This window comes from Odocoileus virginianus, chromosome 5 (assembly GCF_023699985.2).
Source record: "Odocoileus virginianus isolate 20LAN1187 ecotype Illinois chromosome 5, Ovbor_1.2, whole genome shotgun sequence".
Lineage (NCBI taxonomy): Eukaryota > Metazoa > Chordata > Mammalia > Artiodactyla > Cervidae > Odocoileus > Odocoileus virginianus.
Window position 1 is genome coordinate 56756789 of NC_069678.1, and position 24210 is coordinate 56780998.

At 34.6% G+C, this 24210-nt stretch overlaps 2 protein-coding genes across 3 annotated transcripts in view; one reads left to right on the plus strand and one right to left on the minus strand.

Moving 5' to 3' along the window:
• SRSF11 (serine and arginine rich splicing factor 11) overlaps positions 1 to 3309 on the minus strand; it is a 51744-nt gene extending 48435 nt beyond the window's left edge. Inside the window, exon 1 of one of the 2 annotated variants that reach the window (XM_070467948.1) lies at positions 3219 to 3309. The gene's annotated coding sequence lies outside the window, so the exon portion shown is untranslated. The remainder of the gene's footprint in view (positions 1 to 3218) is intronic. The other variant, XM_070467949.1, reaches the window with a different exon arrangement.
• A 68-nt stretch (positions 3310 to 3377) lies between these two features.
• Positions 3378 to 24210, plus strand: part of LRRC40 (leucine rich repeat containing 40) — a 38070-nt gene continuing 17237 nt past the window's right edge. The window contains exons 1-9 of the mRNA XM_020896188.2: positions 3378 to 3590; positions 6001 to 6182; positions 7286 to 7359; positions 9269 to 9398; positions 12885 to 13008; positions 16739 to 16881; positions 19097 to 19269; positions 23942 to 24029; positions 24150 to 24195. Of these exons, the coding sequence (XP_020751847.1) occupies positions 3440 to 3590; positions 6001 to 6182; positions 7286 to 7359; positions 9269 to 9398; positions 12885 to 13008; positions 16739 to 16881; positions 19097 to 19269; positions 23942 to 24029; positions 24150 to 24195 (1111 nt within the window). The 5' untranslated portion in view covers positions 3378 to 3439. The remainder of the gene's footprint in view (positions 3591 to 6000; positions 6183 to 7285; positions 7360 to 9268; positions 9399 to 12884; positions 13009 to 16738; positions 16882 to 19096; positions 19270 to 23941; positions 24030 to 24149; positions 24196 to 24210) is intronic.

Sequence of the window (24210 nt, forward strand, 5' to 3'; positions counted from 1 at the left end):
TGATTCAAAACTAAGAAGAGAAACAAGGGGAGCATACAAAGGATATACAAATGAACAATCTAAGTAAACTGCACTGTCTTCAGAAAAAATTACCACACACAGCTCCAGTAAAAATAAAATACAAGTCAAAGCCACAGTTGAAACTATGGATAAATATGCAAAATATATACTGCCTTCAAGGAAATAGTATGTTTTCTACTGACTACTTTTATTTATTTATTTATTTTTACTGACTACTTTTTAAAGCTGGCAGTTGTAAGTTTAAATAGAAAACAAACGTCCAAAATACAATTTTCAAATGAAACAAAAGACATATAACAAGCACCATTGAAGCTGAATATTTAAAACATGACCAGTCCATGTGCAAAATAATTTGATCTCCATTTTGACAATTAAAACCAATTTATTTATAGAGTAAGGACAAACACAGAAAGGAAATTCTGAATAATAAGTATATCAGAATATAAAACATTCAACTCAGAATATTTAATAAGCAATACCTGTTAGGTACATCAGCTTGTCAATAATGACTGTTAAAAAGTAGAACGTTCTCTTAATAAATAACTTTAGCATAAAATAGCAGTTCTCATAGATAAGGCAATATTCTGAAAGGTGAACATTATACTGATTCAATACAGGCTAAATCTAAATCTGCTATTTTACAGAAAAAGAAAACTTCCCAGACGTTTCGCCTGCAATCAAATTCACTTAGCTCCTGATGACATTTAAAAAATGCTTAAAAATGTGCACAAATTAATGCCATTTTCCTTTGTCACAATTTTTCAATCTGCCTCAATAAATTCATCTTATCAAATGTACCTTTCAACGCTGACAATATCTAACACATAGCAGTGTTCATAAGAATAACACAGCCATGTTTTAACATCTTATTAAATTTTAGTAGCAGTGACAAGCCGCTCTACCTTACTTTGATAAGTCTTACTTTCTGTTATGAGACAGAACATTATCTTTGGCTGATCTAATTCTTAAGCTCAGTATATATTTGACTCCTTCATTTTCCGTTTTCATTTAGCAAAGCAAGAAAAGTGAAGCCTTCCATACTTTAATAAAATGAATATAATAAATTGTAGCCGGGAAAATTCTATTAGAAAGATAACTATGCAGTCTCCAGCCCTTGTACAGGATATACGTTTCACATTGTTTTAATAATCACTTTTTTTTAAAAAAAGCAAATACTTTAGCTTCAATGCCCATGTTGAAAAAGGATTGGTTTTTTTGTTTTAATGTATTCTTTCGGAAGCGTTACAATTTATATACAATGCTAATTCCCACAAATGTAACTATACATAACTACACTTTCTCATAAAGTTCAAGTTGATAAACTTTCAGTTTGCATCAATTTGAGACAAAACCCATGATTTTCCTGACTGCTTGAGGTAATAATTTTCACCTTTACTTGTTCAATCTGCATTTGCTACACATGTATATAATACATGGTGTACTATAGACATATACTTGTTAAATTTTTATACATTTCAATTTATATTGAAGTTTACCACAAGTGTGCAGTCACATGGATTTTTCAGAATTACTCTGCCATTAGTTAGAATATGCTTCTCATACAAAATGCAACAGTTTCAATATAATACTATAATTAGATGTCAATAATGAAATATTTATCGTCAAGTAAAAGCACAATAAATCAAAAAACTATACCTTGCCTGTAATTAAAAAAAAAAAATGCTGAGCTATGAAAGAGTTTTAAGGGGGAGAGGTGGCTATTGTAAATCTTTACATTCAAGCAATTAATCCTCCAAAGGTAGGCTTCTACACCCTAAAAAAGAGAAAATAAGAGTTTTCTCTAATAATTATCTCTTAAAACATAACTGAAGTCTTCCTAAAAATGGTTGCAGGACAAAAGCCAGTTGAAAATGATGAAATAAAAGCCACTATGCAAATCATAGTGATTAACAAGAAAGGTTAAGAGAGCTAGGTTCAAATGCTTGGTCACACCAGTTATAGAAACTTGTGACCTTTGGCAAGTTTCTTAATCCCTTCCACCCTCAACTTATTGGGTGTTATTAGTGATCTTGCAAAAACTACTATATTCCTTACTTCAAAACCACCTCTCCTTGCTTAGGAGTGTAATTACTTGTAATGCTGCTCACTTTGGATGCAAAGCACTCCAGAGAATTACGAGAAATAATCAAGAGGGTGGGGGAATAGAAGCCAAATTTTACGGTTGGCAAGAACCTAGACTCAGCAAAAACTGTGTGCTGCAGAATTCGTCAGCGGGTCGTCATATTACCTTTTAAATATCCTAAAGATCTCCAGCCTAGTTGAGGGGGCTTAGAAGAGTATTTCCTGATGTACGGTTTTAAGACAATTACTTTAGGCAAAAGAAAAATCTACCACCCAAGGCAATACTAAAGATGATGAGTTGTTAATTACATATTGAATGACTCATTACAGCCTTACAGCTTTATATTTCAGATAGAAACTAACTTCCCAAGATAATCGACTTTGAACAAAATTTTCATCTTCCATTTGGAACTGGATGGCGTTCCTTTTCCCACCAAGCGCTCAATATTTAAAACTTTATTTTCACTTAATTATTTAAAAAATCGAATGAGAGAGAAATGATTAACCCTGAATTAATGAAAAAAGGAGTTAACTTTAAAAGCTGTCAAGCAAACTTGCCTAAAGTTACACAGCTGGTAAGCTACAGAAGCAATTGGGATTCGAACTCCTATCTCTCGAGCGCCGAAGAGCAAGCTTTTCTCACTACACTCAAGCTCGCGCTTACTCTGGGCTCCTCTCAACTGTCTGGCAGAGACAACATTTATTATGAAGCTCTGTTTTTTTTTCCTTCCCTTCTCTGTGGCCAACCCTTCCATTTCAGACTGCCTCCTGTGCTGGACTACAAATTCCATGCAACAACAATCAAGACGCACTAATGCTAAGAGTCGGAGTAGAGATCAGAAGAACAGAAATCAGTTTTACTTCCTACGCGGAACGGAGATCTGGCGCCAGCACCACAAGCGACAACACAGGCAGGGGTCCAGAGAGGCTGCAGACCGCGCCCAGGTCTCAAGTTTTAGTCAAGGCCCACGTTCCGGCCAGGCGAGAGGCGCAGAGAAGGTTATCCTTTCCTGACACCCTCGCCGCCGCGGGAGCACAAAAGAGAAGATTGCAGTCGCAGTAATAGTACACACAGTAAACTCAACACCGTTCTTCAGCCCGTTAAACACACTTACTTGAGCGAAGTAATTCCAAGACACAAGGCCGGCACCGGCAACGGGTAGGGCTCCTCTGTCCTCCTGCCCCAGGCGCTGGCGATGACGACATCCGAGTCGCGCCGCCGAGAGCGAAGGCCCGGCGCAGGCCGCGCGCGCTCCCGGTAGGGGCGGGGCGGCCAAGTGGCGCCACCGTTAAGCGTCACGGGCGGGACTCTGCTGCGGAGCCCCGGGCTTTGAACATGTCGCGGCTGAAGGGGATAGCGGGGCGGGATACCCGAGCGGGTTTCCGCACTGAGAGCAGAGACTGCAGTGCCTGCGTACCCCAGGGACTCTTAAAGGCGGCGAGGAAGAGCGGCCAGTTAAATCTGTCGGGCCGCAACCTCAGCGAAGGTAAGGTCCAGAGGTACGACCCGTTTGTGCGACTTGGCGCAGAGGACTTGCCCCTGGTCGCCTCTCTTTTCTTCCTCTGGCCTGGCTTTGGCTACCTTTGGCTCCGTATCCTAGCCAGGATCCCGGTGCTGGAATTCGGACTTTTATCACATCTCCACTGGTTCGGTCAGCTCGTTCGGTTTCTACTTTTCGTTCCAGGAAATGTCTGGTGCGGGGAATGTGCTGGGAACATGGCCAAAATTTAAACGGGGCGCTTTCTGGGATTCCCACATTCTGTCGGATAAACAACATAATGTTTGACTAAATTAGCTGTCGCATGATGGGCACATGCTTTGTCTCTTTGGCCGTTTGTTCCTCTTAATTTAATCTCTTAGATCATTTACCAACGCCAAAATTCTGTATTCTATCTGCTCCTTTGTGCATTTAGAGTAAATGACACTGTTCTCTGTTCAAGTCCCTCTTCTGCCTGCATGTGGACAGAATCCTAAATACAAGGAATATTTAGCATATTTCCTAAATTGAAGATCAAGATGGATGCCACACAAAGTGAATTTGGGGCCATCCTGAAAATCTAGTAACGTTCGAATGCACAAATCTGGATACTATGAGTGAATTTAGTCAGATGCTCTTCTGATTTTCTGTTGTGTAAGGGAGGGCGTGGAAAGTGGGGAGAGAGAGATTATGGCATTATTCTTGTAATGTTTTCCTTTACTTATATTTAGGTTTTAGGCCATCTGGAATAAAAAGATTCCATTTCCTCGTAATGATTGCTTTTTTAAAATTGTGCCATGGAGAGAGTTGACCATGCAAATACTTGCTGAATGAAAGGAAATATGATAAAATCTCTGCTCTACCTAGAAAAAGTTTTAATCAGTGGGAACATAAATATTTTAAAGTTACGGTTGTGCTTGTACACATGCTTATTCCAGAGCCTGGAACTTTCTACATGATACCTGACTAGGGTTCACTTCTTGACTTCCTCTAGGAGTCTGCTTATATAGGTCCTTCCTCACTACCCTGTCTATAATAAATTCTCTTGCTAACATTGTATTCTCTAACCTGCTTTTAATAGCATTTATTATTATCAGAATCTGTATTCTGTATTTATTTGTTTATTGTCTTCTCTGCCCTGTGCTAAAATATTGGTTGCATGTGGTCAGGGACTTTTCATTTTGCTCATTGTGTCCTTAGCACTGAAAGTCGTGCTTGGTACATAGTTGATTCTTATTAAACATTTGTGGAAGGAATAAGTAGATGAATGAATTATTCCCAAAAACTAAGTGTGTGCTGGAATGTACTTATTGATTGGACCCAGATGGTTTAGTCTACTAAATTTTCAGGGAGCAAAGGCATTTTGATTGTCAAATGTTAAAGCAGCCTTGCATTCCTGATATAACTCCTGCTTGGTCATGATGTTTAGATGTAGTAGTTTTTGTTTTTTGGAGTAACCCCCTGTTTTTAATGTCTCTGATTTTGGTATCAGAATAATGCTGACTTCATAAAATGAGCTGGGAGTTTTTATTTCCTTTATTTTCCGAAAGGCTCTGTAGAATTAGTATTATTTCTACTCTAAATGTCTGCTAGATTTCACCAGTGAAGCCATCTGGGCCTGGAATTTTCTTTGTGGGATTGTTTTAAATGGCGAATTCAATTTCTTTCATGGATGTAATCTGCGACAACACATTTGCTGTAGCGCTGAAGCGAGTTAATAGCTTCTGGAGCTACAGTTTAATAGTGGTGAGCCTGAACTCTTTCTGTTTAACTTGTACAGACTTATTTGCTGCGTCAAAGGAATTGCTGCATTTGCTACAGCAAGAGTAACAATGTTGTGTTGTGTATCAGATAAAATAGAGAGCAGTCACCGGAGTCAGATATACCTTACAAATATTCACTGAGAAGCAAGATAGTTTAGCTTTTCCAGGGTTTAATCTTGTCTATCTGTATAACTTGGGGCAAATGATACATTCTCTCTCTGTCCCATTTCTCTCATGTATAAAGTGAGAATAGTCATAACACCTGTCTCATGGAGTTGTTATGAGATAGAGGAGTTTGTTCATTTGATTTCCATATCTTCTCTGTTATGGTAGCATAAAGATACAGCCCATTCTTTATTTGTGTTATATATCCAACCACTATGTGCTATGCAGGAAATGTATATAGTAAATACAGTTGAATGAAGATAAAAGTGAGATCTAATATGAAAAATACATATCCGCTATTCTGTTTTGGAATAAAATCAAACTTTCATTTTAATGTTGTTGTAATTCATTGCTATTTGTTTGATTTACTTGAAAGTTTTTAATCTTTCAGAAATTTCAGTAGATAACTTGAAAAGCTGTTATCAACTTATGTCCTTAGTATCTGATTTCTTTTTTTCTTTCCTTTTTTTGGTGTGGTATGGTGGATATAGTGCCTCAGTGTGTTTGGAGAATAAATGTGGATATCCCTGAGGAAGCTAATCAGAATCTTTCATTCAATGCCTCTGAGCGATGGTGGGAGCAGACGGATTTGACCAAACTAATCATATCAAATAATAAACTTCAGTCACTTACTGATGACCTCCGACTCCTTCCTGCACTGACTGTTCTTGATGTAAGTTGATTTATGAGTCTTTTGTTTGATAAGACTCTGAAACTAAGTTTATACTTTGAGAAGCAGAAAACCCAATTGGTAGAGTGCAAGAAGAATAACAAAATTACTGTGTTAGACAAAGCATCATGGTTAAGAATGCAGCATCAGAACCTCAGGCTTCCAATTCCAACTCTGCTGCTTGCTAGCTGTGTGATCTCGGGACAGCTGCCTCTCTGTGCTTCAGTTTCCATATCTATAAATCGAGACTGTTAATACTGCCTATCTTTGAATTAAATGTGTTAACACATACAAACAGAATTAGAATTAATGTTTAGTGGCTTCTGCTGCTTGTCCTTTTTTTATTGCTATTTTTTTATGATCATTATTATTCTAGACATTAAAGCAAGTACTTAAGGTTATTATTATTATTTTGTTACTTATCTCCAATACTGACTTAAATTATTGGGCTTAAGTTTTTGTGGATTTAGTCAGGGACTTTGTTTTTAGTCTCTAGTTGCTATGTCATGTGGTAAAGTGAAACATGAGTAGTTTATTTCACAATCCACAGACTTCTGTATCACAATCCACTGTTTTACTTAGGATCACCAAAAATCTTCCAGTTTTTGCCTGAAAAAGTTGGATGTAGTCAGATTTCTAGAGAAGTTTTTATTTTGTTCATTTGTAAAATGAATCAGTTGGTGTAGATGTTCTCTTGAAGGTTCCTTGTACCTTGAAAACAATATGATTCTGTAAAAACATGAGGGAAGAAATCTTCCTCCTGATTTATTTTTTGTAAATATTGGCATAATCATACCAACAGAGGGCTATACATTCTAACCCTCTTGTCTCTCATTTGAGATTGAAATTTCATTCAGTGAGGTGAAGTTTCCTTTTTTTAACTATAGTATTTAAAATTAATGTCTTACCACTTCATGATCTCTGAACAGCAATGTGGTCAATTTCAAACTCCTTTTTCTCTTCTATACTCAGAACAAATTACCAATAGTCCAGCAGTACTATTGAATTAGAATAATTAGAGTATTGTCAGTGAATATTTTGCAGTAACAAAGTTTATGGTTATTTATAAGAGTAAGATATTGACTGTGTCTTTTAATAACTTTCAGATACATGATAATCAGCTGACATCCCTTCCTTCTGCTATAAGAGAGTTAGAAAATCTTCAGAAACTTAATGTCAGGTAAAATTTAAACTTATTTCAGTATTGCTTGTATAAAGGTATAAATCTAATATTCTTTAAAAAAATTTTTCTAACATGTAAAAATATTTTTATATTATCTCAGAAAGTGATTAAACAGGATAAGAATTTTAAGCTTTAATTCTCCGATGATTTTTTGTTTTAGAATGGCCTACATGTTTTCTGGTTTTACAAATTTAATACCAATTAAAAAAAATACTCTCTATATTTTTTGAGAAACAATTTTTAGTGGTTATTTTCAAAATCTTTGTTGACATCTCAAGTTTTATGTCACTTTGATAGTCTAAGATACATGTGTGTTAAACAGTAGGAAGAAATTTAAAACAATTTTTTTCATCAGTGAGGAAAGTTTCACATTTTTTGATATTAGTAGTTTTTAAACCTCTCTGAGGACTCCTGAGACTCCATGGGTATGCCTCTGGTATGCTTTGATAGGTACACGGGAGGCCAGCCAGCTGAGACTCCAGCTACCTCTGTTTGCCCTTCAGTATGCATTCAGACTTTCAAGAAAAATTACTGCCTTATATGTTATATATACACTGTGGAAAAGGGATTAGGGATGATTTAATTTAGGAGAAAAATTAAAAGGGTTTAAGTGTTAAACATTGTTTGAGAAGCTGTGGCTTATAAAACAGGTATGGTTATTGATCTGTCTAGCATAGCATGATCAACTCTCAGTTTTCTGAAGTTAACTAGTTTGAGGGAGAACAGTTTTCAAATAACAGTCTTTATTTGATGAAAAACTTAAAATTACCATAAATTAACAAAAATATCTGTACCCAAAATTGTTTAGGACAGTTAGTGAAGATACTCATGGTTTAGTCGTGCAGCAGAACCTCTTCCCATTGCAAGCCAAAGGCATAGATATGCTCTGCAAAGAGAAGAGTGGGCAGGGTTGAGAGGAGAAGAGAGAGTATGGAGCAGGTGTGGGTGGCTTTAGCTTTAGCTTCTAGCACTTAAGGATATGAATGTTAGGATGGAGGGAATATAATAAGAGGAAAAGAAGGAAATATATAGCAAAAATTACATTTTTGCCCAACTAGATTCCTGTCAGATATGCAAAGATTACAATTAAGTAACGGACAGTGTCAACCAATTTCTAGTAATTTTTGGTGGTTCATATTTTAGAAAACATTTTTTGGCATTTTTATTACAGCTAGTTTTATTATAATTTAAGGTCATTGTTATATGCTTATATTTCCCATTTCTTGCCAGTTATTTGTGAAGAAACTGTATATGGTTAGACAGTAGAGTAGAATTCCCAAGCAAGTAGTTGGCATGAATCTAAGAACAAGTTAAATCAATCTCTTAATTATCAGGGAATGTATTATTCTAAGTGACTTGGGACTTCTACACCAATAAACTAGAATCTCTGCAGGCCTGAACTGAAAATAATGATTCAGTACAAATAAGGTTGGAGTTGCATATTACACATTCAACTGGATATGCTAGGCCCTCAAATAGAAATACCTATTTTTGTCTTGAGTGCTAGATTGAAGCCTAATCCCCATGTAAAATGTGACTTCATTGTAGTGTGTGTATGCGTCTTTGTTAAAATCTTAAAACTCTGATAGAGTGTGAAAATTTAGAGTCCAATGTATTCTTTCACCTTGCATGTAAAATGAAGTTGATTAAAAGGAACCAATCAGAATTTCACAAATTATATCTTTGCATCAAAATCTTTATTTCTTTGAAACACTCAATTTGATTACATTACTGTCATTTTAATAGGTGTATCCTTTTAGGATGTAAAGTTTGATAAGTACTTAAAATTAGTAACCTTACTTGACTTTTTTTTAATGAGCCCAGGTATTTGATTAGCAGAAACGCCTTGTTAAGTATTTATTTTGTTGTTACCAAATTATTCAGCATTTGTTTTATCAATCAATAGCCATAACAAGCTGAAAATACTCCCTGAAGAAATTACAAATCTAAGAAATCTGAAGGGCCTGTATCTCCAGCATAATGAACTCGCTTGCATACCAGAGGGGTTTGAACAACTTTCCAACTTAGAAGATTTAGTAAGTTTTGATTTTGCAATATTTGTATAATTTGGGGCTGGAGGGAATTTTCATTTGGCTGAGAAATTGGATATATGATAGCAATCATGAGTACATGGGCACCTGTTTTAATAATGACTAGGTTATCAGAACTATGTATTACAATTAGACTGCTAAATTAATCATTGCAAATTTCTTTTCCTATGTTTTTCTTCTTTTTTCCTATGTTTTTCTTATGATAGAAATTACCTTAGATTTTAATTTCAGAATAGAGTTTTAGAAGGGGCCTGATGATGATGACTTTGCTATTCAGAGGCTTTTATAACTTAGCAAAATAGAGGAAAGGTGTTTTTAGCATATACTTAACTCCCTTTTTTAAAAAGTATTTTTGGCTGCATGGGGTCTTGTTGCTGCATGCAGGCTTTCTCTAGTTGCAGTGTGTGAGGGCTACTCTAGCTGCGGTGCCTGGGCTTCTCATCGAGGTGGCTTCTCTTGGTAGATACCCATTACCTCCTCTTAAGTTCTATGGTCCTTCTGTTCCCTAAGCATCCAGATACTTCAGGGCCTGCCTTTTCTTCCCTGTTTTCCAAAGTGGCCACATTTCTTGGTGAAATTTTCCTTCCATCTATTTCACATCTTAAATAGAGATAACCATGAAGTAGTACAAATGTTATTTTAGTCACATTATTAAGAGTAATATAGACAACAGGCACTTTGCTTTACATATAGCTAAGTAGTTTCATCCTGTTACAGATTTTAAAAAAAGCAACATCCAAAGTCATACAACTAATTAAGGAATTCAGGATTTTAACATCAGACAATTTGATTTAGAAGTGTATACATCCTTCCCTCCCAAATTTACCACAGGAGGAGTAAGACTCTACTATAAGCTATCCTATCTGAAAGACTAGCTATATTAGATCAGATGTTCCAATATAAATCTCAACTCCATGTAGTTATTTCATAGTACATTCTTGTTCTGTTCACTATTACATGTTTTGAAAAACTCACTAGTGTCATTTTAGCCTTGAAGTTTATTTTCTATTGAAGGACAAATTACTTTTACTTATTTATTTCTTGATATTTTCCCCCATCAGCTCTAGTGGTTGAAATCAAAATATATACTCTCCTCAGCCATTTCTTTAGTATCTCTTTGTTTTTCAATCTGATAAGATTGGAAATAAATTTTGGAAAGTAAAAGGTAGATGAAATGAATGGGAAGGAAGGGAGCCATCAGATTTTCTTATAAAATTTAGTGGTAAAAGATAGTAATTGATTAAAAAAAGAATCTAGTAGAAGGCTTAATGGAAACCTTATAAACTTTTGTTCTGGGTTTCCAGATATTCATTTTCTTAATAAAAGAATGTTTCAGTTGAGAATTGTGTTCTTAAGGACTAATTATCAAATAAATCATAAATGTGAACAACAATAAATTAAAGCATTGAAAGTGTAAGATAGGTAATAATTTAAGCTAACAATGTTTCTTTTTTTTAATTTAGAAACTTATTCTGTTTAATCCACAAGCTTTATATAGCTATAGTTTAAAACAAAAACAGTGAAAATAAGACACTGTTTCAAATTCTGGGCCCTTCCAATTTTCCAAATACAAGAGCTCTGACAGTTGTATATACCAGCTGAAACAAGACAGAATTATGAATGGAGTCATGACATTTCATGAAACAAAATTTTACATAACTGAAGGATCCTTCCTGGGAGTAGTTAATTACCTTTACAAAAAAAGAAAAAAGAAAGAAAGAAAAGAATGGAATTCCAGTGTTCTAAATCAACTTGTGTCACATCACTATAAACCCACAGTGTCCTAACAAACAGCATGCTTTCATTTTCTGTCTCATCCTAGAACCCCAATCCCAATTCATTTCAGCAGAGACTCCACAGGCAACAGGAAAGATTGTGGCATTAAAATATTCATTTATTCTTTTGTGGTAGCTCAGCAGTGGTCTTATTTCTGGGCAAGAATTTAAGCTAGTAATATTTCTTAAAGTTGCATAAAACTGCTTAGCACAGTGCTAAATAAATATTTATTGAAGAGATGGTGTCACATAAATAATGATTAATTCATATGCACTGTACTTATTTTGTATTCAATTTAATCATTAACTGCAATAGTTTAATATTTATTAGTAATTCTGTTACTTTGGGTTCTTTAAAATTTCTTAAGAATTTGTGAATTACTCTTCTTTATCAGAAACTCTTTATTTTTAGCTTTTGATGTTGGAATAATTTTAGATTTATAGAGAAGTTGGAAAGATAGTACAGAGAGTGTCTGTATACCCTTCACCCATCTTAGTGGGTGAACATTTTACATAGCTGTGGGATATTTGTAAAAACTAAGAAATTGACTTTGGTACAATACTGCTAACTAAACTATAGATCTTATAATATTTTCCCAGTGTTTTCACTAATGTCCTTTTCTTTTTGTTCCAGGATCCAATCCAGAATACTACATTGCATTTAGTGTCAGTAAATTATGATATCACAAAATATTTATTAGTAATCTGTTGATTCTTAGACCTTAGAGTATTTGATTTGTAGAGTATTATGTTGTATGTTGTAGATTATGTGTTGTTACTGTAATAATAACAGTATGTTTTAAAAATATGCTGATGTGTAATAGCATAGCATTTTTCCTTTTCTTGATTTATTTAGAGTTATAGTTATTTAATGTTAGACTAAATAATAGTCTTCAGAGAACAGTTCCTTTAAGTCATTTTTTTCTTATTCAGTGTTGTCATTGGCACTGCCTGATAGTTTAGTGATAGCTGGTGAAATAACTTAAATTTAATTTGAATGTCTTAAGAAGAATACCTGATACATAGCATTGTCTTTTAAAGGGAGTTGCAAAATAAATTCTCACAAGTATTTAGAGAAAAAGCAAAGACTTATAATGCAAAAGTAAGGTATAGGGATTAATTAGGCAGAGTGAAAGAGTGAAAATTAAACAGTAGACTTTTGTACTTAGTTAAAGCAGAATTACTGTGGTCAGCAGAAGAACCAAGAGGGAATATTTTTTCCTCCCAAATTAAAATGGCCTTGTTTTTCAGCCTTACATTTTTTCTTTCAAGCATTTTTCTATTTTGCAAAGATGTTTTTCTTTTTATATTATGGTTTAACTATACATTTTGCCTGATGTATCATAGATACTCAACAAATAATGGATGAATAAATGGATTTTTTAAAAACACGATGGAAGATACAGCATGACTTAGTACTAACAGAAACCTTTCTGTAAAATATTTTTGAAATCAATTCATTTTAATTTCTCTCTGCTACATTATTAGACATGTAGTAGGTCTGCAGAAAATATTGAGTTAATGAATGATGATCTGTGAAATTGTCAGTGAATGAGACTTACAAAGTGTATTTACGCTAAATAGTTTTTTTAAATGTTGCAATGCCCATAAAATTCTGAACACCCCCCTTAGGGATCCTTCATTTATTTTTTTGTTTACTTGTTCATTTATTCATTTTGTCTTTCTCTTTTTAAAGGATCTTTCAAATAATCGTCTTACAACTGTTCCTGCTAGTTTTTCTTTTCTATCCAGCCTGGTGCGTCTCAATCTTTCCAGTAATCAACTGAAGAGTTTGCCAGCACAGCTAAGTGGAATGAAAAGTAAATCTTCTCTGTTTTAAAAATTGAATAAATTTGAAGTTTGTGTAACTTATACTTAGAAAAATAAATTTTTATGTAGTTACAGAGAAGTAGAACTATAGATTTTATCATGGTAAATGCAAACAATAACAACTAGTCAGATTTTCCCCAGGGCATTATTATCTAGCAACTTCATTAAAATTTACCACCAAAACAGTTCAGTTCAGTCGCTCAGTCATGTCCGACTCTTTGTGACCCCACGGACTGCAGCATGCCAGACTTCCCTGTTCATCACCGACTCTTGAAGCTTGCTCAAACTCACATCCATTGAGTGCGATGCCATCCAACCATCCCATCCCATCCTATACTATCCATACTACCAAAATAGTAGTTTGACACATCAAAAAGATAAAAAGAAAGTAAGATTATAAACTGTGGGGAAATTATATACCTGAGAAATTGATTAAGGTTTTGAGCATGCTGTCTCTTCTTTAACATATTCCACATTTAATGAGAGGTCATGCCTCTCTCCTAGGTGATTCCACCTATGATAGGTTATGTTAACTCTGTATCCTTCTTGAGGTCAGTAAGTAATAACATCAAGAGATAGTCTAGTTTTGCCCAAATTGTCAATCCTTTTTAAAAGCAAGTTAAATTTAGTGTTTCTATTTTATTAAAGTTTACCATCAAAGTTTACCATTTGAAAGTTTACCATTTGAAGTATTGTGGAACTAATATGAAGGATGAAGAAAATAGAAGGTACATTTCAGTAATTTTAAATAAGTATACTTGTTCATGTTAGAATTCTTGAGTCCAAAATCAGTCAACTCTTTTTTCACCTAAAAGCAAACTATTATTATTTCTTAGTTGATGATCACTATGTGTCAACTGTAGACTGTTTACCTTATCTATTTCTTTTGCTAATCATATGTGGGCTCTTTCATTTTTTTTAAACCTCCCTTTTTTGGAGGAAATCATAGATGTGATTTCGAACACTTGGTTACAGATTATTTAGAGGTGAGTTTGTAAAATTGTGCTGTTTGACTTTTTTTTTTTCATTTATTTTTATTAGTTGGAGGCTAATTACTTTACAGCATTGTAGTGGTTTTTGTCATACATTGACATTTTTAAAAAATACTGTATAATTTAACAATGTTATTAGTTTCAGGTGTACAAAAATAAAACAGTGATATTTTTATACATTACAAATGATCACTGCTGTTTTACTCTAGATTAATGGTTATTTGGGCTTCTGATTTGGTGCTAGTGGTAAAGAATCCGCCTGCCAGTGCAGAAGTTGCAAGAGATGTGGGTTTAATCCCTGGGTCAGGAAGATCCCCTACAAACGCACACTACTCTAGTATTCTTGCTGGAAAATTCCATGGACAGAGGAGCCTGGTGGGCTACAGTCAGTGTGGCTACAGAGTCAGACACAACTGAGCGACTGAGAACAGCACAATGGTTATTTGTTATTTATTACAGAAATGCATAAATTAAATGCCATAAATTGGATTGACATTTTAGGGGAGCCTTTACTTGTGATACCAATAGTTAACTCTGCTTGTTTTTGCCATTTTTCAATAAAAGTATTAGAAAATAGAGCTGAACATAAAATGTGATACCTGGAATGAGTATGCAAGAAGCATGTGTTTTTTGTTTTTATTTTATTTTTTTAATTGAGTAGAAATATTGAGAGATAAGAATAGATATTGAAATCAATAGAAAAATGCTTTAAACTTATAGCAGGTTTTCTAATATATTATATAATTAGTCTCAGATATTTTCTGTGTTTTAGCCATTACAAAGATACTTTTAAGCTATTACCAGTAGGACACTTAGTTGTTTTTTTCACTATTCACAACTGAGATTCTATAGTTTCTAACATTTTTATGGTTTGTAACATTTGTATAGTTCTTTGTAATTCAAAATGCTTTAAAATACATGGGAGAAGGCGATGGTGGGATGTTTCGAGAGAACAGCATTGAAACATGCATGTTATCTAGGGTGAAACAGATCACCAGCCCAGGTTGGATGCATGAGACAAGTGCTCAGGCCTGGTGCACTGGGAAGACCCAGAGGGATCGGGTGGAGAGGGAGGCGGGAGGGGGGATCGGGATGGGGAATACATGTAAATCCGTGGCTAATTCATGTCAATGTATGACAAAAACCACTACGATATTGTAAAGTAATTAGCCTCCAACTAATAAAAATAAATGAAAAAAAATTAAAAAATTAAATATTATTTTGCCATCATAATAGTTCTGTAAATTAATGAGAATGCATATTATTTACTTTTAAAGATTCAGGAACCTAGGTTTAGAAATTATACAGCAAATTGTAAAGCCAGGGTTTTCATCTTCTTACTTCATCCCTCTTGCTTTTTCTGCTACATGCTGTTTGTATTCTCAACCAGTGCTCTTAAGTGCAAAGACTTGTGAAAACTAGTTTCTAGATGTAAAACAAACTTCTTTATAGAATTTACTAGATTTAGGGTGGATCAGATTATGACATTTTCCTCAGTGCTCTAGCCAAATAATACGTAAATTATCATATTATAAATTGAAAGTACTATTAAATTTGTTTTGTTTTGTTTTTTAAATTTGTTTTGAAAAGCTGTTCGTTTCTGTAAACACTAAAAGTAGTCTAAATATATCAATTCAGTCTTGAATTATGTTAAAATTGACAAGCTCAAAGTACATGAAAAATAGTTGTAAAATATCTATTGCCTATTCAAACTATAGGGTTGAGAATAGTGGAAAATATAAGTGGAAAAGGGCTTCCCTGGTAGCTCAGTGGTAGAGCATCCAGCTAATAGTGCAGAAAGTGTGGGTTCGATCCGTGGGTTGGCAAGATCCCCCTGGAGAAGGAAATGGCTACCACGCCAGTATTCTTGAGTGGGAAATCCCATGGACAGAGGAGGCTGGTGGGCTACAGTCAGTCCATGGGGTCATAGAAGAGTCAGACACAACTTAGTGACTAAATCAACAACAGTAAGTGGAGAATCTGCAATATGGATTAGGGAGAAATTGCTTATTAAAGTCTTAAGAAAAAGAAGACCTTTACTTTTCTTCTGTTTTTGTTTTCCGTTCTGTCTTTTATGAGATATTCAGGAGGTAAGAGAGAGATGCTGCAAGTGAGAACATTCTTCTTATCAAGAGTGTGAACTAAGGTGTTAGAAAAAGCATGTGACTTAAAAAATATTAGAAAAAAGGAAGGAAAGACAGGGAAAGAGGCACTGAGTGGCTGAAAGAGTAGGAGAGGATACATAGAAATCCATGGGTTTTTTGACACAACAAATACGGATGTGTAAGCTACTACTGGCCAGAGTTACTTGACATTCATTCATATGAGTAGTATGCATGTATATTTATGTCTTTAATAATTTAAGCTTTTCTTTAAAGATGTATGACTAGAGGTAAATAATCTCATAGTTTATGTATTTTAGAGTACTTTAAGGGAATACTAGAGTATTTTGTTTTTTAAGTCTTTGCAAAGATGACTTGGACTGTTATTAAACATTGACTTTAGTATCATTGTTTTTCTTTAATTGTAACTAAATGTAAAAATGTTTTAGTTTTCATTTATGTAATTCAGTGGTATTCTAGGGTTCTTGATTATTACAGCAGTGTAGAAAGTCACAGTTTTCTGAGTCCTCATGATTACATGAACATTCTTCGAACGTATATAGAATTGTAAACCAATATTTTTCTCTACTAAAGTATCTTTGTGTTTCACTGAATATGTATTACAGGATTAAAGCATTTGGATTGTAATTCAAATCTCTTGGAAACTATTCCTCCTGAATTGGCCAGCATGGAATCACTAGAATTGCTATATTTGCGAAGGAATAAATTACGTTTTCTACCAGAATTTCCTTCTTGTAAACTATTAAAGGTACTATTTAGTTGTTTATTAAATATACATTTTCTGAAAGTTAATCATGAAAATGAAAATTTAAACTTATTTTACATTGAGTTATGTGTTTACATATTAGTTATGTGTTTTTTTCTTATTTCATTTTTCAGAATTTTATTATGATTGAATATATTAATGGTATTGTTAATAATAGATTTTTTAAAAAAAGAAATAATCGGTTTTAAAAATAAGAAATTGCCCATTTCACCTGGAGGGTAGTTTATAACTCGAGAAGTAGTATTAGGTTGGTGCAAAAGTAATTGTGGTTTTGCATTGTTGAACTTTGCCAATTGGTATTGGAATACATTCTTAAATAAATGGTTATGGTACATATTTTAATGTACATTTCTTTATATTTTTGCTAATGACATTGCTTGCTGTTTATTTTATAATTATTTTAGACTATAGAAATAATGTTAGACAAAGAGCAAATTCAAGCAATTTTTTTGAGTTTAGAATGGGTTGGAAAGCAGCAGAAACAACTCACCATATCAATATCAACAATGCATTTGGCCCTGAAACAGCTACCAAACGTACAGTGCAGTGTTGGTTCAAGTTTGCAGAAGAGATGAGAGCCTTGAAGATGTGGAGCATAGTGGCCAGCTATCAGTAGGTGACAGTAACCAATTGAGAGTATCATTAAAGCTGATCCTCTTAAAACTACATGAGAAGTTGCTGAAGAACTCATTGTTGACCATTCTACGGTTGTTTGGCATTTGAAGCAAATTGGAAAGGTGAAAAAGTTCAGTAAATGGGTGCCTTATGAGCTGACTGAAAATCAAAAAAAATCATCTTTTTGGAATATCTTCTTTTATTCTATGCATCAGTGAATCATTTCTTAATCAGATTGTGACTTTTGACAAAAGTGGATTTTACACGACAACCAGCTCAGGGTCGGACCTAGAAGAAGCTCCAAAGCACTTCCAAATCCAAACTTGGACCAGAAAAGGTCATGGTCACTCTGGTGGTCTGTTGCCTGTCTGATCCACAACAGTTTTCTGAATCCCAGCAAGACCATTACATCTGAGAAGTATGCTCAGCAAAATGATGAGATGCACTGAAAACTGCAGCGCCTGCAGTTGGCATTGGTCAACAGAAAGGGCCCAATTCTCCATGACAGCACCTGAATGCATGTCATACAACCAACACTTCAAAAGTTGAATGAATTGGGCTATGAAGTTTTGCCTTATTTGCCATATTCACCTGACCTCTTGCCAACCAACTACCACTTTTTCAAGCATCTCGAAAACTTTTTGCAGGGAAAACGCTTCCATAACCAGCAGGATGCAGAAAATGCTTTCAAAGAGTTCATCGAATCCTGAAGCAGAGATTTTTTTATGCTATAGAAATAAACTTATTTTTTCATTGGCAAAAATGTGTTGATTGTAATGGTCATATTTTGGTTAATAAAGATGTGTTTGAGCCTGGTTATGAGTTGGACACAACTAAGCGACTGAACAACAGCAAAATAATGATTTAAAATTCACAATCCAAAACCTCAGTTACTTTTGTACCAACTTACTAGATGATGAAGCTAACAAAGTAAGTTGGGACCATAGTGTAGGAAGCCTAGAATACCAGGAAGAAATATGCGTCTAATTAAGTTGCCAATCCATATTTACCTCATCATAAGATCTGTTTAAAATTATTTACTTTTTTTTTGGTGTTAAATATATAGCATTGCCATGCTTTGCTTTCCCTTATGTATACTTTTATGCATTGAGTTTCTTTAAATAAAATGGGTATACTGATTTGTTTTAAAACTTAAATTTTTTATAGTATAGCTCTTGGATTTGTATTTTTGTTCTATAAATGTAACTACTAAAATCATTTCTCTACCTTGGTTTTTTAAACTTTGAACTTTCTGCTGGATTAAGCCTTTAATTATTTTTAAATTACTAGGAAATTCTTGAAAAATTTTCTTTTTTGTTATTTTTCTGTATCTGCAAGATAGCTTCAGTTCAGTTCAGTTCAGTCGCTCAGTTGTGTCTGACTCTTTGCGATCCCATGAATTGCAGCACGCCAGGCCTCCCTGTCCATCACCAACTCTAAAATTTAAGCAACTTAGTCATTATAAAATTAAGTTTTTTCCATGTGTTTTTCAGTGACTTGAAATTAATATTTCAGTTTTACTTTCATTATCTAGTATAAAATTGAATACAAAAATACACATGATTGATCTTTGGTTTTGTAGGAATTACATGTAGGAGAAAACCAGATTGAAATGTTAGGGGCAGAACATCTTAAGCATCTGAATTCTATCCTTGTGCTAGACCTGCGGGATAACAAGTTAAAATCTGTTCCAGATGAAATTACACTCCTGCAGTCTTTGGAAAGACTTGACCTAAGCAACAATGATATTAGTAGGTAAGTTTAAGAAGGAATGATATGAAGTCATGTCTGTATTTGATTATAATTCATATGTTAAAACATGCAGAGATTTTTTTTTTATAAGTTGAATTCAATAAATGTTTATTTAGTAGGTGTCATGTGCAGACCTACAAAGGGTAATTAGATTTTGTTCTTGGCAGCAAGCTTAATACACTAATGGAATCAGTTGTATTTACAAGTGACTCCTGCAGAGCTCAGTCAGTAAAGCATCTGCCTGCAATGCGGGAGACCTGGGTTCCATTCCTGGGTTGGGAATTTCCCCTGGAGAAGGAAATGGCAACCCACTCCAGTATTCTTGCATAGAGAATCCCATGGACAGAGGAGCCTGGACGGGCAACAGTACATGGGATTTTAAGAGTCGGACATGACTTAGTGCTATCTTTCTTTCTAAACCACTTGAACATGAACTCTAGGATGGGTAGGTTTTTATCTCTTTTTTTTCACTGCTCTAACTTCTGTGTCAGTGCCTGTGTTCATGGAAGCTGCCTGGTAAATATTTGTTGAATTTGTTAAATGACTCTAAAACCATGGGAAAGATATAAAATACTTTGGTGACTTAAAGAAGATACAGGGGTCACAATTTATTGAGAAAAATCAGGGCAGACTTTGTGTAAGAAGTACAATTTTTAGATGATGTTATAGAACTGGTACCAGAGTGAAGCAGGTTAATTGCCTAGAGCACAAAATTTAAAAATGTACTCACTGGGACTTGCCTCACTATAGTCTCACCATGTGATCTTTCAAGGATGACCAGTTTTCAAGTGCATATGTAAGGTGGTCAGAATGACGTACTTGGCAGGAGAAAATTGCACAAACTAAGCCCTGAAAGTTTAGAAAATAAATTATAGGTATATGTTCAGAGGACAGTGAGGAATCAGGTTTAGTAGGGTACATGTAGTGAGGTATTTAGGTCTTGAAAGATAAACTGAGGCTATGTGAAAGAGGTCCTGAAATCCCTACAAAGAGTCAGTTTTTATTGGTTAAGAAATGGGAGATTAAAAGCCAAACTAACATGATTGTAACCTTGTAAGTTGATGATAGTGGGTTGAATGCTTTGGATAGGAGTGGGTTTATAGATGGGAATTCTAAATAAGTTCTATTAGATTAATCTAGTAATAATTAACCTGAAAAGGCGCACTTGCTACGTCCAGTTTACTGTGTTGACAGCTTTTTAGATTCCTCTCAAGTAATAAGGACCTAAACTGTAGTGACAATGAGAATGGAAAGACAAGGAAAGATGTGAGAGGTGTGATGAGTTAGATTGAGTAGTATTTAGCAGTTGATTGTGTTGGAGATGCAGAGGAAGAGGATGTGAGCAAAGAATCATAAAAGCTTGTAAAACCATAATATTTAGAGATGGAATTATTTTACAGATATATAAAAAATAAAACTCAGACTTAGTTAGGGTTGTAAACCAGTTAGGTGTCTGCAGTTTTGTGTTTGGATGTCAGAAACCTGGTTTGCTATGAACAGGCAAACGGTTAAAGCAAGGTCGACTTTCTTCTTAGTTTATATTTCAGTTACTACTTTAAAAATACTTGGACAGTGACCACTCTTTTCAATCACTTCTATTTATAACATAATTAATAAGCGAGCTGGATATTCCTAAAAGTACTTATAACTAATGAATGAAAGAATTGCTTGCCTCATAAATATTGACATGTACGTTTTTCCCCATGTTAGTCACTCAGTTGTGTCTGACTCTCTGTAACCTTATGGAGTATAGCCCCCCAGTCTCCTCTGTCCATGGCATTTTTCAGACAAGAAATACTGGAGTGGGGTGCTATTTCCTTCTCCAGGGGATCTTCCTGACCCAGGAATCAAACCCACATAGCCTGTGTCTTTTGCGTTGTAGGCAGATTCTTTACCATCTGAGCCACCAAGGAGTTTCCTTTCTCTCCACAGCAGTTTTATTACGGCTACTGGTAATACGTATAAACAGTAGAACGGAAATATTTAAAACAAAAATGATGATAAATACTATATAGGTAATCAGTATAAATATTTCTGATGTGTATATTTCTCTTTCTCCAGAGCTCTGGATATAAAGTGGGTATGTATCACAGGGCCTAGAACATAATGAAACTAGTAAATATTTTCTTTACTTTCATCTAACCTCATACTTCCTAGACATTAAGACCATTCTTTTCATTTCATACCCCTCCAGAATCTAACAAAATTGATTCCTTGTGATGCTACCAGAGTCGTTTTTATAAAATACAAGTTACCAGCTTTTTCTTCAACTAAAAAACGGATGGTTGATCATTGTTATAGCACTTTTTCCTAAATATGGCTATGTATTAGAACCACAAGAGAAGCTTTAAGAAGGAAAATGCAGATACCGAGACAGCAGTGAATCAGAATCTTTAGCAGTGGGACCTTAGAATTGCTTTGGTTTTGTTTTTAAAAAGTTCCTGAGAGATTTTGATACATATGGTTTTCTAACCAACAATTAGGAATCACTGTCTTGCAAGATAAAGTCCAGGATTTTTAGCGTAATAGTCAAGTACATCTCACAGTCGGAATTCATCATTCTTTTTCATCTTTCAGCCCCACAAGTATCTTATGACTACATTGAACTGTAAATATGCTGACTTTTTCTTTCTTCATTTTCTTTACCTTAGAATGCCCTTTTCTTGCTTGACTCCGTAATGGAATTCTGTTCTTTTTAGGTCCAAATCCAGGCTTTGCTACTTCCTTCTCCCTTTAGTCCTTTTTCTAATTTCTACTTCCCTAGTCTGAAAGCAGCTTACTTGTTTAGCATGTGTTTTATTATATATATATAAAATAGACAATTTGATGATTTTTGACAACTGTATGTATTGGTGTAATTCACTGTCACAATAATGAACGTTTCTGCTTTCCTAAAGTCTCTTTATACCCTTTGCAGTCAATCCCCTTTTCATATACCCAACCCCTAGCAACCACTGATGAGCTCTGTCACCGTAGTTTTCTTTTTTTAAGTATATGAATGAAATCACGGCATATAGTTTTTGTGCCTCCTTTCCTGTAGTATAACGCTTCTGTGATTCATTCGTGTTATTTTTGTCTCAGTAATTTATTCATTTTTATTGCTGAGTGTTATTCCATTATACAGATATACCACAATTTTTTCATCTCTTCGGTAGTTAGTTGATGGATGTTTGGATTGCTCTCAATTTTTTAACTGTTATGAACATTCATGTAAATCTCTAGTTGGACATAATTTTCACTTTTCCTGAGTAAAATGTTGGAGTGGGATTGCTTAGTTGTATGGTAAATGTGTGTTTAAAAAACTCCCACTTAGCAAAGTGGCTGTGCTATTTTACGTGCTCACCATCAACATATGATAATTCCTGTATTTTGGTTAGCAATACATGTGTCCTTTTCTTTTGTTCATCTAAAAAGTTTTTAAGGGAAAGGACCTTGATATCCCTACAACAATGCATAGTATATGATAGCTGCTTAATAAATTTTGAGATTTAATGTTTATGTATATCAGCAGGCTTTATCTGGTGTACCAAAAAAAAAAATTACTTTCTTTTTGAATGAAAAACTGAAGTATATGATTGAAAATTATTCTTCATGATTTTTTCATTTAGGAATTTTTTTATTTGCTAAAATTTACTTTTTAGCACTGTCTCAGTTCAGTTCAGTTGCTCAGTTGTGTCAAGCTCTTTGCAGTCCTATGGACTGCAGCATGCCAGGCCTTCCTGTCCATCACCAACTCCCAGAGTTTACTCAAACTCATGTCCATAGAGGCGGTGATGCCATCCAACATCTCATCCTCTGTCGTCCCCTTCTCCTGCCTTCAGTCTTTCCCACCATCAGGGTCTTTTCTAATCAGTCAGCTCTTCCCATCAGGCGGGCAAGGTATTGGAGTTTCAGCTTCACCATCAGTCCTTCCATTGAACACTCAGAACTGATATCCTTTAGGATGGACTGGTTAGATCTCCTTACAGTCCGAGGGACTCTTAAGAGTCTTCTCCAACACCACAGTTCAAAAGCATCAAATCTTCAGCTCTCCACTTTCTTTATGGTCTAAATCTCACATCCATACATGACTATTGGAAAAACCATAGCTTTGACTAGACAGACCTTTGTTGGCAAAGTAATGTCTCTGCTTTTTAAAGTGCTGTCTAGGTTGGTCATAACTTTTCTTCCAAGGAGTAAGCGTTTTTTAATTTCATGGCTGCAATCACCATCTGCAGTGATTTTATAGCCCCCCAAAATGAAGTCTGTCACTCTTTCCATTGTTTCTCCATCTATTTGCCATGAAGTGATGGAATCAGATGCCATGATCTTAGTTTTCTGAATGTTGAGTTTCAAGCCAACTTTCTCACTCTCATCTTTCATCAAGAGATTCTTTAGTTCTTCGTTTTCTGCCATAAGAGTGGCACTGTCTGCAATTTAGGAAATATTTTATAGCTCACATTCTTTTTCTATTAATCACAATATGACAGTATTAAAACAAATCTTGTTTTTTTTTCTTAAACATGTTTGGCATATATCTCGAAAGGAAATATTTTAGGCCTAAATTATTTGGGTTTTCTTTGATACTATTTTATGATGTATAGCTTGTCATATGTTGTTTGTTTTATAATCAACTACTTGGTTGAATTATACTTATCCCTGATGTTTTCCTTGAAATGCATTTAATCTTTTATAGTCTGCCCTGTTCATTGGGAAGACTTCATTTGAAATTCCTGGCACTTGAAGGAAATCCTTTGAGAACCATTCGAAGAGAAATTATAAATGTAAGCATATTTAGAATTCAGCTCTTGTTTTTAAATTTGATATTGAAACATACACATGATCTATTAATATAAAACTGCAATGTATGTCTGGTGAATATGTTTTTATCCCCTTCTTTTCAGAAAGGAACCCAAGAAGTCTTAAAATACCTACGAAGCAAGATTAAAGGTACTCTTCTATTTT